Source organism: Scomber japonicus, chromosome 4 (genome assembly GCF_027409825.1).
Source record: "Scomber japonicus isolate fScoJap1 chromosome 4, fScoJap1.pri, whole genome shotgun sequence".
NCBI classification, from domain to species: Eukaryota; Metazoa; Chordata; class Actinopteri; order Scombriformes; family Scombridae; genus Scomber; species Scomber japonicus.
In genome coordinates, this window is record NC_070581.1 from 26,835,265 (window position 1) to 26,851,350 (window position 16,086).

Sequence of the window (16,086 nt, forward strand, 5' to 3'; positions counted from 1 at the left end):
GCCTTGGTTTAAGGGTCCTATAACGCATGTCATCCCTGTCATACAGTCATGAATTACTGGGACACTTACCGTAGATAGAACAGAGCTATTGTTAATGCAAATTGCTCCTCAGGGACAAATAACATGTTTTGAATTGAATTGATCTTTTACTGCTACAAAAACAAAGAAAGAAGGAAGAAGACCATTTTATGCATCACAAGAATGATATTTAATGAAACGTTATTGAATTACATTGTACAGATGCGTCTTATAAAACTGTTAATATGCTGTTAAATGAGGCAGTTTTGAAATCTGTTGCAAGTACAATCAACAGGCTAATATAATATGCTTCACAAGCATCACAAACCATCGCTGCCTGTTATGTCACATTTTCTGGGGAATTGGAGTATAATTTACCTTTAATTGTAACTGGAAGTCATCAGTTTACATGAATTACCATGGAGAGAAACTCCACCTCAGTTGTATGGTATCTTGTGTGACTTGAGGGTGCATGTGACTATATTCATGTGAAGAAAGGTTCATTAGATTCATTTAAAAACAAAAAACAAACATCTGTAACTTCATGTCCATTTATTATCTTTTAAAAGCAGCTACTTCACAAGACTTGGCCCTTCGTTTGTGCACAAAGGGGATTTTATTCGAAAGCCAAGAGCCCCTGCTCTCTAGAGGTGATAAATCTAAGCTGATTAGATATTAAAAAGTTGTGTCCAAAGTTATCTAAGGCACTGGCACTGAAATTAATGAGCTTTAATCATATAAGTACTAAGAAAAAAATGAGGTGGAAAGCCACTTTTTCCCTTGATGGTTCATTTCTTTCACACTGACAGAATACTTAGATATGTTCATATGTGTTCATAAATCACCCATTATATAAAACACTGCTAGACTTTCACTCATAAATGTTCTCGTATTGACTTTGTTTGGGCTGCTGTGGTTTTTGTGCAGCTTTCATTCTCCACACAATGATATGTGTTGATAGCAAACAACATAACATGAAAATAAAGATGATCCAACGTAGAGTCTCCCACCAGCTGGTTAAACAAACAGACAACAACAGCAAACACATTTAAACAGGGACTCTTATTACTTTTGTTAGTGGCATATAATTGTTCACATTAATTATTAAATCACATTAACTGTAACTTATTTTTTTTATCAGTATGTCAACAATATAAGATTATAGCATTTATTTATTTTTCTCACCTTACTTCACCTCGTCCCTGTATCAGTGATGAATTTGTTGGGGTGGTGTCGGTTGGTGTTATCCCTGTGAAAAAAAAAACAACACTTGGCATTAAAATTTAAAAGATGACATTTTGAATTACACTGATTTATCTGTTTTTGCCCACATATGGGACCAATTTTTTTGAATAATATATTTCTATGTCATATATCCTTACACAATACATAATATATCTATCTATCTATCTGTAGCTATAGATAGATATATTAAGTTCTCAGATTTTTCCCCTAACAATAGTGACATTAAAATAGGTCAAAACTTGTGCATATATATCTCCATTGCAGAACTGCAGATACGGAGAACATCCCAGTAATACTAATGTAAAACAGTTACATTAGGGGACAGAAACCCTAAAGAGTATAAAATGGTAGAAATGCTGTTTCATATTTACAGTACGTTAAATATACAACGTGCCAGGAAACATTGTGGGTGAATATTGATACATTTAAAAGTAGCGATCAAAGTAGAAAGTAATCAAATAGAAGAAATAGTTAGTTAGTTAGTTGGTTAGTTAGTTAGTACCATTATTTTTGGCTTTACTACACAGCATTAAAAACAAGTTATAATGAGTAGAAAAGCCGATGTCTAGAAAAAAACTGTTTTTTTTTTTTCTTATTTCGCAACAACTCAGCTTAATCAGCTTCTCTGTTTTTGGTTGTTGTTTTTTGTTTTGTTATTACATATGACAATAACCTGGCAACATAAAACCTATATTGTGATTGGTCCAAAGGAGTATATTAAGTCACTGTTTTTCCCCCAACCAAGCCCCACCCAAAAGTGGAAAGTATCACTGTTTTTCCCCCAACCAAGCCCCACCCAAAAGTGGAATTTTTGAGGAAATACATGTTCCTAACTGCCTAGCCTAACTGTAGTCAAGATTAGATTCAACTCTTATAGTCTTACATTAGTAACAAATGAACACTTCAAAACAAGACTATAAAGAAGCAGTGGTATCAATTTGAAAGACCCAGTTGTAGTATACCTGTTTGGGAGATGACAAGCCTGACACGAGTGTGGGTGTTCCTTCCAGGTGAAGAGATGACACACCAGTAGACATCATCATCACTTTTTCTGAGAGAAGTCATAGTAACAGTGAAGACCCCAGCCTCCTTATCATCAGAAATGGAGGCCCTGTCACTAGCTTGGCCCCCTCTCACTACTATTTTACACAGCTCATACACAATTCCCTTGCACCAGTACTTTGTGTTGTCTCTGAACTTAAGGTCGTATTGACAAGGGACTTCCACAGATCCTCCGTATTCTGCTGTTACCACCGTTGGAGTTGAGTCAACTGTATGTTTTGTTAACCAGAAGACAAAGAGAACAGAAGCTGCAAAATCCAAAGACAGTTCACAATAAATTAGTTCATTGCATCAAGTATTATTTCCATGTTTCTCTGCTATTAGAGATCTACAGTAGTTTAAAACATTGTTGTTACCCTTAAAGAAGCCAACATATATCCTTGACGTCCTCATGATGAGAGTGGAAAGAACAATGTGAAGCAGAAGTGGGTAATATTTAATTCCTCTTCTTAGGGCCTCCCTCCAGCTGGTCAAGTTGAGCAATGAGGGTTAGGGTTAGGCCAATCAGGTCGTTCTTTATGTGAACTTATATTTTAGGTTACATATAGTGTCACTGTCTCCCCTGCGTGGGAACTGTAAAGCGAATTTATTTACTTAAACAGTAGGTGGCACTAAAGACCAACCTGTCATGGGACGTAGTTAATAAAGCATCTATCTATCTATCTATCTATCTATCTATCTATCTATCTATCTATCTATCTATCTATCTATCTAAACTAGGTCAGTTGTTTTCTCTCCATCTGATGACTGACAGTCACAGTAGTGAGCATTTATAATATAATTTACAGTGAGACAAACTGTATTTTCACACAGCCCATTGCTTCACATCCATTGCATTCATCTTAGTATTTTCTCAGGCTTTGGTTACCTTTAATTTGATTTCATTTTAAGACAGACAACTAAAATACAACAAAATACAACCATACAAAAGAATGAACCACACATTTACCACAGAAAACAAAAAGAGGACATTTCTAGTATCATTATTTCTATTTGCTGCCCATCCCTTCAGCTTTAAAAATAAAAAATGTTCCCCAAATTATGTAACATCAGCCAGTACATCAAAGAAAAAGTCTGGCTGAAAACACAGGTTGATTTTTGAACACATCATTTGAACCTCTTTCTAAAAGGCAGGAACAACATCACAGACACAGAAACACAGAAACACAGAAACAAGTGATCTTTTGATTCATACTCCTTTAACATTTCTTTCATTGCCGTAGAATCATTAATTATTTTTAATTGAAAGGATCTCATAAATGTGTCCACAGTTGTTTTATATATCCTCCGATGACTTCATTCCACGGTATAGTGCAAATCAAATATATCCTCTCATTTTTATAGATATGATCAATTATTAATACTAATTTGTGTGATTGTACATTTGTAATGGCTTAATAATGATATTTTACTTATCATAAAAGATGATGCTTTCAGATTTCTTTTTATGGGCTTCAATATTTCATGTGTATATCATATTCACAGTGCTTAACTTTGCTGTTTTTTTCTGAGATTCACTTTAGTCTTGTAGACTTGAGTGGACTTTATAGGTTGAAATATGTTCATGTTTCAATCTTTTATGTCATCTTGATTTTTACTGATGTTTTTTTCCTCAGTGAGAACTACCAAATGTCTTTATTATTTAACTTGTTTCAGTCCAAATTGAATTGGTATTGATCAAAACTAGCCATATACAGTACAGTTATACATAATAACAAGTATAATAACCTTAATAATAACTTTACTTAAATAAAACCTTTAAAAACAAAGTTGAAGTGCTTTACAGTACAAAGCAAATAATGAAAACACAAAAGATGAATTAAAAAAATGATTTCTCACATCCTTCAGTACAGAAAGTACAATTAGATGAAAAATGGAATTTTAAGAAGATATTTAAAATAGGATAGGGGTTAAAAAGGTCTTTAAAAACAAACAGTAAAATCTTAAAGTTAATGTAGATGTAATATACATGTACAAATGCGGACATAGCAACTGTGGGAAGAAAAACAATTTTGTAGTTAACAAATACCACAAGGTGCTTTAGCAACTGAGTTGATTGTGTCAGAGAGCAGTGATGAAATCTTTTGTGTTGTGGTGGACTGATGTCTTTCTCACACGGGACAACTCTGACTTGCAAAAGTTAAGGCCTATCTTTCTCTAAATTAATTTGAGAGGGTCATTCATATGTTCATAACGTCACGTTTGGATTATTATTATTGTAATCTCCTGACTTGAGTTCTCTCTCTACACTGACTTCCTGTCAGCTTCAGAATCCAGTTCAAGATTTTATTACTTGTTTTTAAAGCTCTTAACAGACTGGCACCACCCTATCTATCGATCTGAGTTGTTGCACCATCATGCTCCAGTCAGAGCACTGAGGTCAACTGAACAGATGTGTCTGCATGCTCCTAGGTCAAGGCTGAAAACCTTATAATATACGAACTGCTCAGACCCTATAAAGTTTTAAATCATTGCTTAAGACTCACCTCTTTGCCTTGGCTTTTAATCCTAGTTGAGTTTGACATCCTATATTTTATTGTGTAACTATCTTTGTTTTTAACTATGTGTTTTTATAGTTTTATTTATTGTGTTTTTATAGTTTATCATACTTATAATTGTTAACTTTTATTTTATCTTGTGTCTTCAGCTTGTACAGCATTGTGTTCAACTGAGGTTGTTTTAAATATGCTATGTAAATAATAATTATAATGACTTTGACTTGAACTTAATATCTGTAAGGCAGAAGTTAAGGTTAATTCAAGGAGTGAAAAGCAGAACTATGCTGGTGACACATGCACTAGTTGTTAGTACATATTTGAGTGAAAGATTACACTACCAATAGAAAAAAACACCTGTGGGAAAACCCTTCTCTTTGCATAAGGTTGTTTAATCTGTAATGATGTGACATTTCAATTCTCTTACAGTTAGAAACAAGACAGAATAGCCGCAACTTAATAAGAAAGTCATTTTTACTTTCTCATTGACTGATCAGACGTTTAATTAAAGTACATGTGATGTGTGACCGATTAGTTTTTGATTTGAAGAACAAGGAAAGAATTCTCAAGTACGCTATCAAACGAACTGCTCTGAAATGATGAAATGACCTTAGTCAATATTTAAAATTGATTTTTTTTCATTATTAATTAAGTAAATCTATGAAATGTAGTCTCTTGACATTTGCTTGACTTCTTCGTCTTATTTTTTTAATTCTTTTAAAAGCAGACAGGGTTGTTTTGTAACAGCAAGAGCAAATGGCTTTACTTCTGCTTCCAGTGCCCCAGCTGAGCCAAGGTATTTTCCGCTGACACTAGCATATCCTTCTTTAAATATTACATTAACTGTCGAAGATAAAGAGGGCTACATTATTATATGGGAACTAAATGATTAGATACGTGTTCCATTTACCCTACAAAATGTTTTTGATGATAATCATAGACTAATGCAAATCCCTCTCCATGACATATCACGAACCTCTTTTCTGCATGATTTTCTGCTTGATTAGAGTTGTCAAACATATTTATCATCACATATAAGCAGTCTAAATAGTAGTTCAAAGACAATTTTGCACGTTTTTATGTGATTCGACTTCTAATATTCTATGTCTCCACTCAACAGAGACAGAAAACGTGTTTACTGCATGACGTGGTGGAATATCTGAGAAGATATCCGAGATTTATGCACTTACGTCAAATCACAAACATTTGTTTTTCCTCTTGTTTTTTTGGCAGGTCAGGCATAATTGGTCAAATATACTGTACCTACATCTTCAACAAATTCTTGAATGTTCTTTAGGGGTTTTGTGTATTTTTTTCTTAACAATTCTTAGGTGCAGTAGTAGCCGAAACTGGAGAGAAATAAGACCTTCACACAAGAAGAAAGTGCACCTGTAGCGAATTCGCCTGAAAGTGTGATAAGTAATCACATATTACTGTAATGTGCAAGTGAGCACATTTGATAATCTCTTCTGAAACAATCTTTTGCAAATAAAGACCTGGCAGATTTCCTATTTTTGTTTAACTTTGAGCAAATTGGGTGCGTATAAAAGCGAGTGCTACAGATGACCTCCTTGTACAAGGTAGTCATGGGAAAAGTACTGTTGCTGACGGGTAAGTCAGAGGAGCTATGTGTTCAATAATCTCCTGGCTCTTTGTACTTCCACAATTTGGATACTCAGTATATTGCATTCATCTTTAGGATGCTGCTTTGAGCACTTTTTCCTCCTAATATATTTCTTGTTTATCACTTATTTGTTTCTTTCCTCTCAATAATAACCATGTGACTCTCAATTTTACAGCTCTAGCCCTGCTGCTGCATGCGCAGCTTGGTAAGCAATTTATAAATATAAGATACTCTGTGTGTGTATGTGTGTGTGTGTGTGTGTGTGTGTTTGTGTTTCTTTTTCTTTTTCATGGTCAGAAATTGTATTGCATGTGCATTATCCATAAATAATAGATTTCTTTCCTATCAAAGGCTCATCCTTCATACTGTCATGCTACTTCACAAACTGGGCGCAGTACAGACCACCCCCAACCATTTACATGCCCAATGACATCGACCCATGCCTGTGTACCCATCTTCTGTATGCCTTCGCCACCATAAAGAACAACCAACTGGCCACCTTTGAATGGAATGATGTGGAGCTTTACAGTCAGTTCAACGGCCTGAAAAACCAGTGAGTTACTAAAAATGATTCTGCTTCTGTTTCCCTTATGTATAAGGTAACAATCCATATAAAGAACAATAATGTGTCACTTATATGCAACAGTAGGAGTGTTTTAAGCTGCCACCACAGTGTAAAATGTCTCATTTCTTGTCAGGAATGGAAACCTGAAGACTCTTCTGTCTGTCGGTGGATGGAACTATGGCTCCACAGGGTGAGATAATCCACAGATAGCTACAGACTTAGCACTCTTACAATGAGGATTCTTCTGATTTTCTGTTCCCACATTAGTTTCTCGCAGATGGTGTCGAGCCCTGCCAACCGTCAGACCTTCATCACCTCAGTCATTACATTCCTGAGAAAGTATGAGTTTGATGGGCTTGACATTGACTGGGAGTATCCAGCCAACAGAGGAGGCGCTGCTGATGATAAGGAGAACTACTCAGTTTTCCTGGAGGTTTGTTTGTCATGTCTGGCTTTTACTTTTTCTCAATATTATGGTTTAAATAATTTCTTACCTGCTAGCAAATATATCTGTCAAAATTTGTTTTACATTTTTTCATTCCACAATAAATCTCTGTGGTGTTTCTGCTGGGCCTTAGTGAATAAAAGACACATAAAAGCAAAACAACTCAAACATGACCATGTCCCAAATCTATGAATTTATGAATCCTGAAGTTCAGTTAATACTAAATATTTTATATCTGTTGGCATTCAATAGGAGATGAGAGCTGCGTTTGAGAATGAGGCCAAGCAGAGCAACAGGGCTCGTCTTCTGATGTCTGCTGCTGTGTCGGCAGGAAAGGACACCATTGAATCTGCTTATCAGATTCCCCAGCTTGGCCAGTAAGCATTTGAAGCAGTATTTGTGGTGTGTCTTATTGACAGCAACATGTATGAATGGAACAACTCTGAATCAAATAATTAAGCTTGTTAATGTTAGCTTGGTAACCTCTTCCCTTCCTATTTTCAATATCCAGGTCACTCGATATGATCAACGTCATGTCATATGACTTCCATGGCTCTTGGGACCCCATGACTGGTGAGTGCAGTCCCCTGTTCAGAGGCCCAGGTGACCAAGGTGGCTTCATCTATTTCAATGTGGTAAGTGGTTGAACATCCTCATGCACAGTTGCGTATTAATTTACAGAAATTGAAATATAAGAAGAAATATACACCTGCAGCTGATCTCTGTAAGTTTACATCTGCAAGCGTTATCTGCAGATACATACAAACTATCTCATTACAGATATGTGTTTATTTCCAAATTCTTTTTTCCAGGACTATGCCATGAACTACTGGAAGAGCCAGGGAGCCCCAGCTGAGAAGCTGATTGTTGGTTTTCCTACATATGGCAACACATTCACTCTTAAGAACTCTGCTAACCACGGCGTTGGTGCAGCTATTTCTGGTCCTGGAAGTCCTGGAAAGTACACACAAGAGGCTGGAGAACTTGCCTACTTTGAGGTAATATCATTAATTACTGTAATGGAGTAATAAGAATAGGCTTGAATGTTTATGGTGGTTATTCTGTATATTAGTTGGTATTCATCTGTCTGCTTGATAACAGTCAGTTTTTTACAGACTCCAGATGCAAAGTGTTATTAATGCACTTGTTTGTACAAATTACAGATCTGTGGCTTTTTGAAAGATGGAGCAACTCAGGTTTGGAACCAGGCCCAGGATGTGCCATATGCTTACAAGGGAAATCAGTGGGTGGGATATGACAACATCAAGAGCTTCCAGCTCAAGGTAACACATACAAAGAATACCTATTTAAGCATTTTACAGGACAATGTGTTTGGCTGTGGTGAATTACCTCTGAGCTAAAAATGTTTCTCAATCTCCATTACCTGTTAAGGCATTTAGGACATGTGCTAGAATGTAAAAGTAATGCGACCGGAGAAAATATACCAAAGTGTTCTGCATGTGATACCTCTTTTTTTGTATGTGGGTCCATACTTTAGGCAGGGACCAGCAATCAGTGTGTAAAGGTCTTCTGATAAAGTGTTTGACCTCTATTCAAATGCTCTCTACGTCACCCCCTTCTGGCTATCTATAGGCTGAGTGGTTGATCAAGAATAACTTCGGAGGTGCCATGGTGTGGACCATTGACATGGACGACTACTTGGGAACTTTCTGTAACCAGGGAAAATATCCACTGATTAATGTGCTTAAAAAGGCCCTTAATCTGGAACAAGCATGTAAGACTATTAATATCCTTATCACTGATGATACATTTAAATTAACTTGATGTTTTCACAAAAATCCTTTTACTCAACAACTACTTTGTGGTGTTTTCCAGCCTGTGCCCCTCCTGCCACTAAACTTCCACCAATCGCAGGAGTGAGTACAACTTCTGGTAGCAGCTCTGGAGGAAGCTCCAGCGGAGGCTCCAGTGGTGGCAGCTCCTCCAGTGGGGGATCTGGCACCAGTGGCATGGACGGCAGTTTCTGCGCTGGAAAGGCCAACGGCATGTACGGCAACCCAAAAAACAAGAACCAATTCTACAACTGCAGCGCCGGAAAGACCTACCTTGAGCACTGTGCCTCTGGTCTGGTCTTTGACAGCTCCTGTTCTTGTTGCAACTGGGCCTAAATCCGAAGTTATAAATTGACTGGATAACTGTTGTAAGCCTGGATGACTCTGTTTTACATTTGTTCTTAGTTCTCAGAGGTTAACTATTCTTGAGTACAAAGTCCTTCATTGCACATCTGATGTTCAACAATGTAAAACCTGAGAAGTCCACTTTGAAAGGAAAGAAAATAAACATGTGAAATGTTGCAGGTGTGTTCTATGTATCCACATTATTTACTTTGATGTCAACTATGTGGTGTTAGAAATGCTCATGTGTGAATCTACTTAAACTACACCATGAATTTTAGTTTAATTGTTTTAATACACATTTTATACATTTTTCCATATACATTACCCAAAATAAATGCAAAAACACTCAAAACATCATGAAAACAAAAGATTATAATTAAAACTGAACTGAATCCCCAACATAAATTTACACTACATGTATATTTTCAGTGGAAAACTGCTGATACAATTCTAATCCTAAAATTTCAAACCCTGATGCAACATAAACAGAACACAAGTCTACAATTTGATGAACACTCTCTACTTTGAAAAGACAATGTAATGTCCGGCACAATAAAAATATATCTACCCAATATTCATTTGGTGGACTTAAGTAAAACATTTAGAGTCTTTGAGGAAAATTCATAGTCGCTAATTTAATGATATCCACTCTCAGCTGGTCTCTGTTTCCTCTTTCTGTTCAGTTTTAGTGGATCCATTCTGTTCGGGTGTTGGTTCATCCACCATGGCAGACTTTTTTGTTGTTCCTGTTGTGATGAAGGGAGAGTTGGAGTGAGTGATGAGGTGTACAAAATAAACACAAATAAACCTTCAGCAATAATTACAATCAATGATTACTAGGCATCGTAAAAGGATGCTGGCGGATATTGTACCTGCGAGGTAATTTCTGTGCATCCGATGGAACAGCAGGAGACCAATGAAAAGAATAAAACCGATGCAGGCGATTATCATTCCACATAGCAGGAAGCTGTAGCTGCCTTCTGTCTGGATAATCTGGGGATAAGACAGAAACATTAAACTACTGATCATGAATCTAAATCTCCTCTTGGCTTGTTTTTGCAATTATACAGTAAGACTAATTATGTACTACTGCACACTATTTCTATAATCATAAAATGTACTCATGATACTTACTGAGCCAACCAGAACCTGCATTACCATCTCTCCCATCCCTGCACTTGTCACCAGGACTGAAGTTGCACATCCTGGAAAAAGAAACGTATGGTTTATTTCCTCTCTGTGCTTTGACTCCATTACTGTGTTGTTATGAACATTGTACGTAATTATACCCTGGTAATCAAGGATGTCTTCAGTGTAGGCAAGCATACAGGGGAAGATGCTGCTGAGGAAAAGCCCACATAAACATGTTCCGACAAACAGAAAGGTGTTGCTGGTGTAGAAAATAAGCAGCATCAACACAGTAACAATAGCACCTGCCTGTAAGAACAAATAAGATAGAGCACAATCAGTAAGTGTTTGACCTTAAAGAGTGTATGTTTCATAATATGATGGTGCACTTAATATTTTATTACCAGGTTGAACATTAGCAGTCTCACAGGCTGGAAACGGTATGAAAGAGGTATGGACAACAGACGTCCAGCAGTGATCGCTGCCCAAAAGATACTGGCCAGGTAACCTGCTGTCTTGTGAGGCAATGACATAGGCGGTGCAACTGCATATGTGTACACGAAGCCAGCATATGCACCCTGAAAAAAGAAAGGTCCTTTACTTTCTGTTTTAAATGTGAAGTTTTTAGTTGCATTTATGACACCATTTGTGAAATATATGTCATACAGTTTTGTTTATCTGCACCCCTCACTCACCACAATACCATCAGTCATGAAGAGCACCATCCCGCCAAGGACATGAATCATAAAGAAGGATACTGGCAGCTCGCGCAGGTTATCATTCCGACAGCAGCTAAAGATATCCCCATGACCTGTAACAGAGCGAAAAGTCACACATGACAGATTGTAGCACAGAAAATGGCAGTTATGGTTTGTCTTTCCCTCTAAGCTGACGGAAAATCTAGGGAGAAAAGTATGCATTATTCATTTTAAAAAAAGGTGTCTTGTATATAAATAATTTCTTCCCTGTCTTTACCTCCTGCTTCATGTTCTTTTTGCTCTACATCTGGGCCCTCGGCCCCCTGCTGGTTCTCCATGGCTAGTTCATCTTTGTCCAGGAGACGAGGAGTGCTACTACGGCAGCATGGGATCAGCTGCTCCCGATACATCAGGAACAGGACTGCCATGGGCACAGGCAGCTAAAGGGTGCATAAATAATATTAAGCTTTTTCATTTGTTGTAGTTTTCAAACATTAACTGAAACATCAGATTAAGAAGGTATGAAAAAGAAAAACTCCTCTCTTGTATCTACTGTGCATCTGTTCAGTGTCTTACATTGATCACTGCCATGATCCAAAAGGCATAGTGCACGTTGGACTCCTCTTCCTCTCCCTCATGGGGCAGGTGGATCTGAGTTATGTTGTGCTCTGCGATTGGACTGTTTCTCAGCATGTTCCTGAAATGATGCATGATCTCAGTCCCATTCCCTGTGTTATTCCCACAGCCTGTCTCGGATAGGAAAGGATCTGCAATCAGTGGGCTCACCAGGGCTCCGAACCCAATGAAGAAATGAAGAGCCTGCAAAATGTAGAAGACAAAACATGGTATATAACTGACTCCTAATTGGACAATATATTCCTACTAATTAATATGTCTTATATATATTCTAAACTTGACGTTGTATTGTTGTACCTGAACCAGCTATTAGTAATTGATTGAATGTGAAGGCTACCATGTTAGTATTTAGATAATTGGCAGGTTAAGACTTTGTTACCTGTAAGAAAACAGCCGAGTCCCTCTGATAGATGGTCACCAGTTGGATGTTAGCGATGGTGTCAATAATTCCCATTGCAAAACCAGACACAGCCATGGCAATGGCCAGCAACAGGACATTATTGCACAGAGGGATGATGGCAAATATTACAGAGATGACGAGAGCAGAGACAAATAAGGCAGACAGAGCACTGAACAACCTTTAAGAAAGAAACAAGATAAACATAATTACAATGATGATCAGTCGATCCTTGATTCCTTGACTTAAGATGACAGATGTTTTATCAATTATGTATCCACAATGAACAACTCTCTCTGGAAAACTCTCCAGATCTGAGTTCATGGTACTTACGTCCTCTTGAAAGCACCACCAATAGAGCTGCCGATCAGCAGGCAGAACTGCTGGGAAAAGAACACCCAGGTAATCTGACTAAGTGTCGAGTTCGTTTGACATTGCAAGTCCAAAATTGTAGGTCCAAGGAAAGCAATGCAGAGTCCAAAGCTGAAGAAAACACTCCAGTAAGTCAGTGTGTGATGGGCATTCCTTTTGAACAGAGTAACAATCCGCTCGTCCACAAACATCTTAGCCACTATAAAGATAGATTCACCTCAGTGCTGCCAAGGATTTTTTACTATCAAATATTACAATCTCAATATGCAACAGTAGCTCTGGGACGGTGTGTGGATGCTTGTTGTAGTATGATGAGTTTTCTGATTTCTTTTAAAGCTTTTCGCTCCCTCCTCTTTGGATTGCTTCACTGAAAAGGATGTCCTCTTGAGTTAATGGGTGAAGTGGAGATTCTTCTAACAATAATATGCCTATTTGAATTGTGTCAATGATTTGTAGTGAGAAAGAGTCTCAGTTGAAGTGCTACCAGAAAGTGTGCATTTACATGTCATACCACTTTCAACCCTATCAATGGTAAATGTGTCGTTCAGGAAGCAATGACAGATAGATGTATCATCGACTGGATGTCTTTTCTTTCATATCTCGGACGACCCTGCAGCACTTATTATGAAATAAGTTTGGATGTTAAAAATGACAATGTGTTGTTGTGTTAAACTGATTTTGTTATCTGTTCTAAAATTCACTTCCTGTTCATTTGTGACTACAGCTGTAACATCATTATGTAATCATTATATTTGTTAAAATATGTGTATAATATATATAATGAATGCAGACACTGCCCTCTATTCTATCTCATATCCCAGTCATATCCTGGCTCTGTGTATATTTCTTCTTAAAATCGTACGCATTGGTATTTTAGGTTTTTTTTAGCAAGAAATCTACTGTTGTCGTTCTTGGTTTAAACTACCTGTATATCACTTCTGGATATATTCTGTGAGCAGTGTATGATGTGTCCACAGAGTTCCTACTTCTTTATTCTTTCTTTTTAGCACACAATGATAATGTAAATGTCAATTCACCACTTTGGTCCAGACTGAAATATCTCAATAACTTCAGGATAGACTTCCATGAAATTTGGTACAGACATTATACCCGGAGGATAAACCCTGCCACCACGAGGTTTACATTTGTGGTTTTGAGTGAAATGTCTCAACAACTATTAGGATATTTGTCATTACATTTGGTACATGTACATTCATGTCCCCCTAAAGATGAAGTATAAAAACGTTGCATAGAAGTATTTGTCCAATTCTGTAGTTTATGACCAAATAACTGCAAAACTAATGATATCCCCACCCCAACTGCATTTTTTGTTTTGTGCTAACTGGTTTGCTAAGAGTTGCATGCTAACATGCTACATTAAATGGTGAACATGGTAAATATTATACTGTACCAGCTAAACATAAGCTAGCATGGCATTGCTTGTTTAACTTTTTTCATTCAAGTGTCTCTATTTATGACATTCAGACTGCTGCAACAACAAGCTGTCTGTCTTTTGACTGAGAAAGTCAACATGAGAAACTGCATATAGTTTAAGTGATAGCTGTTATTATATTTATGTTGTTTTTTATGTCAGTCTAAAGCTAAGGAGGGCTACTGAGGATGTAAAATATGTGTGAACTGACACTTTAAATGTTTAGCTTGACCCCATTTCAGAATGGATGTCGACCTGTCAAGAAACTAGCAGATGCACTTCATCTAAAGGCTTCTGCAGGAGTTAAATATTTGGAAAGCATGCAGTTAATGGTTCTTTGAATTAAAAAAAAAAAGTATTCTGTGATGGATGATGGTGATTACTTGACCAAATTGGTATTACTTAACCAAAGTGTTATGAATAAGAGAGAGGACTCAATACCTAATCCATTTAATGATTACACTGGAGAACAAAAGCTACTGGTTGTGACCAAATATGGGCTTCCAGCAAGGTTGAAACAGAGGACAAGAGAAATCCCCCATAGATCTATGAAAACTATGTATTTAGTCAACATTAAATGTACATTTTATGAAAGACCCACACAGTAAAAAGCACTAGTTTTAGTTTTATGTATATAATTACAACACAAATCTTTTAGATTTGTTGAATTATTTTTAACTAGTGATTTTATCAGCAATCAGTGAATTATCTTAAATTCAGCAATATGATTTACTCAGTTCTTTTAATTGCTGCTGCAGTAACACAATTTGCTACTTCACAAGTTAATTTGTCCATAAATATAAAACTATGCTGCATATCTATGTTAGCTGTCTTGCTCTAATGACTTTACTGATTTCAGCATGCACTACATGTGAAACTGTTACACAATATGACACATTTTCTATCTGTGTTATGTGCCAGAATGACACGGCATACGAAGCTCTACAAAGTTGTGTAACTGATTTGTCTACATCTCCTGCAAGGGTGAGACGCTGGTACTGAACCCTGAGAAATATGGGTGTTTATACAAAAGGCATTCATTAACATTTATCTTCCCCCCACACACTTCCGCTTCTGGAGATGTAGCAACATGAGATGACTCTCTCAGGTAATTGTCAACTAACGTAATCTTAGATGTGTGTAAACCGAGGTTAAAAATCAACTGCAACTTCTGGTAACAGAAGTAGGACATCTGTTTCTGAATGAATTATATACTTATTCTTTATACAGGTTAAAGAAGGAAGTAGTACAGTATGTTGCTGCTATATGTTAAAGCAAGTGTCTTTAAAACCATTGTGAGCCAATTTTTGATGAGCAATTGAGGCATGCTCTCTCACTCATTATTAATTTATTATTTAAAACAGCACTGACTGACCATTTCAAATAATATGTTTAAAAGTTCAGTTAGCCTAGTTAAAAAATCTCAAAACTGCATTTTCCCTTCTTCCTCATTGAAAAAACACAATCTAGGAATAAGCAGATTTAATTTATTTTCAATTTTTAACTGCTAGATAAAAGATGTCTATTACTTCACTGAAAAGTTCATTTTCAGTCTCTGTGCACTGAAGCGTTCAAGTTCCCATATCTTGTAATAAGCTGCATATTGATTAGACTATGACTGGCCTCCAGACTAGTTGTGATGTCGCATAATCATATTTGTGAGATTTAAGAGAAACTTTCCCCATTTAACAGATGAATGTGAAATTAGCCTTTTAGTGTCAAACACTGCAAAGTAACAATAAGCAAATCACATTTTAGAACAGGTGAGAACTTATAAGTCATATGTGTTTTCTTCTAAGTTTCAACACTAGATGGTGTAAAAGGACTGCAT

The 16,086-nt window shown here is 36.8% G+C and overlaps 3 protein-coding genes across 3 annotated transcripts; 1 reads left to right on the forward strand and 2 right to left on the reverse strand.

The window, feature by feature from the left end:
- Positions 1–636: 636 nt before the first annotated feature.
- LOC128357653 (CMRF35-like molecule 7) lies at positions 637–2,718 on the reverse strand. The gene is made up of 4 exons (XM_053318022.1): positions 2,682–2,718; positions 2,226–2,573; positions 1,204–1,267; positions 637–1,031 (listed from the first exon to the last, which is right to left on the reverse strand). Exons 1-4 carry the CDS (start codon positions 2,716–2,718, stop codon positions 890–892), a joined length of 591 nt encoding a protein of 196 aa, XP_053173997.1. The 3' UTR covers positions 637–889.
- A 3,688-nt stretch (positions 2,719–6,406) lies between these two features.
- LOC128357151 (acidic mammalian chitinase) lies at positions 6,407–9,617 on the forward strand. Its single transcript, XM_053317400.1, has 11 exons — positions 6,407–6,431; positions 6,620–6,649; positions 6,796–6,997; positions 7,143–7,199; positions 7,277–7,442; positions 7,707–7,831; positions 7,966–8,089; positions 8,267–8,452; positions 8,618–8,737; positions 9,048–9,189; positions 9,291–9,617. Exons 1-11 carry the CDS (start codon positions 6,407–6,409, stop codon positions 9,581–9,583), a joined length of 1,470 nt encoding a protein of 489 aa, XP_053173375.1. The 3' UTR covers positions 9,584–9,617.
- Positions 9,618–9,991: 374 nt separating this feature from the next.
- On the reverse strand, positions 9,992–13,404 carry mfsd4ab (major facilitator superfamily domain containing 4Ab). The gene is made up of 10 exons (XM_053317408.1): positions 12,785–13,404; positions 12,434–12,632; positions 11,995–12,237; positions 11,696–11,858; positions 11,416–11,531; positions 11,125–11,298; positions 10,882–11,029; positions 10,727–10,797; positions 10,465–10,585; positions 9,992–10,338 (listed from the first exon to the last, which is right to left on the reverse strand). Exons 1-10 carry the CDS (start codon positions 13,012–13,014, stop codon positions 10,244–10,246), a joined length of 1,560 nt encoding a protein of 519 aa, XP_053173383.1. The 5' UTR covers positions 13,015–13,404; the 3' UTR covers positions 9,992–10,243.
- Positions 13,405–16,086: the final 2,682 nt, after the last annotated feature.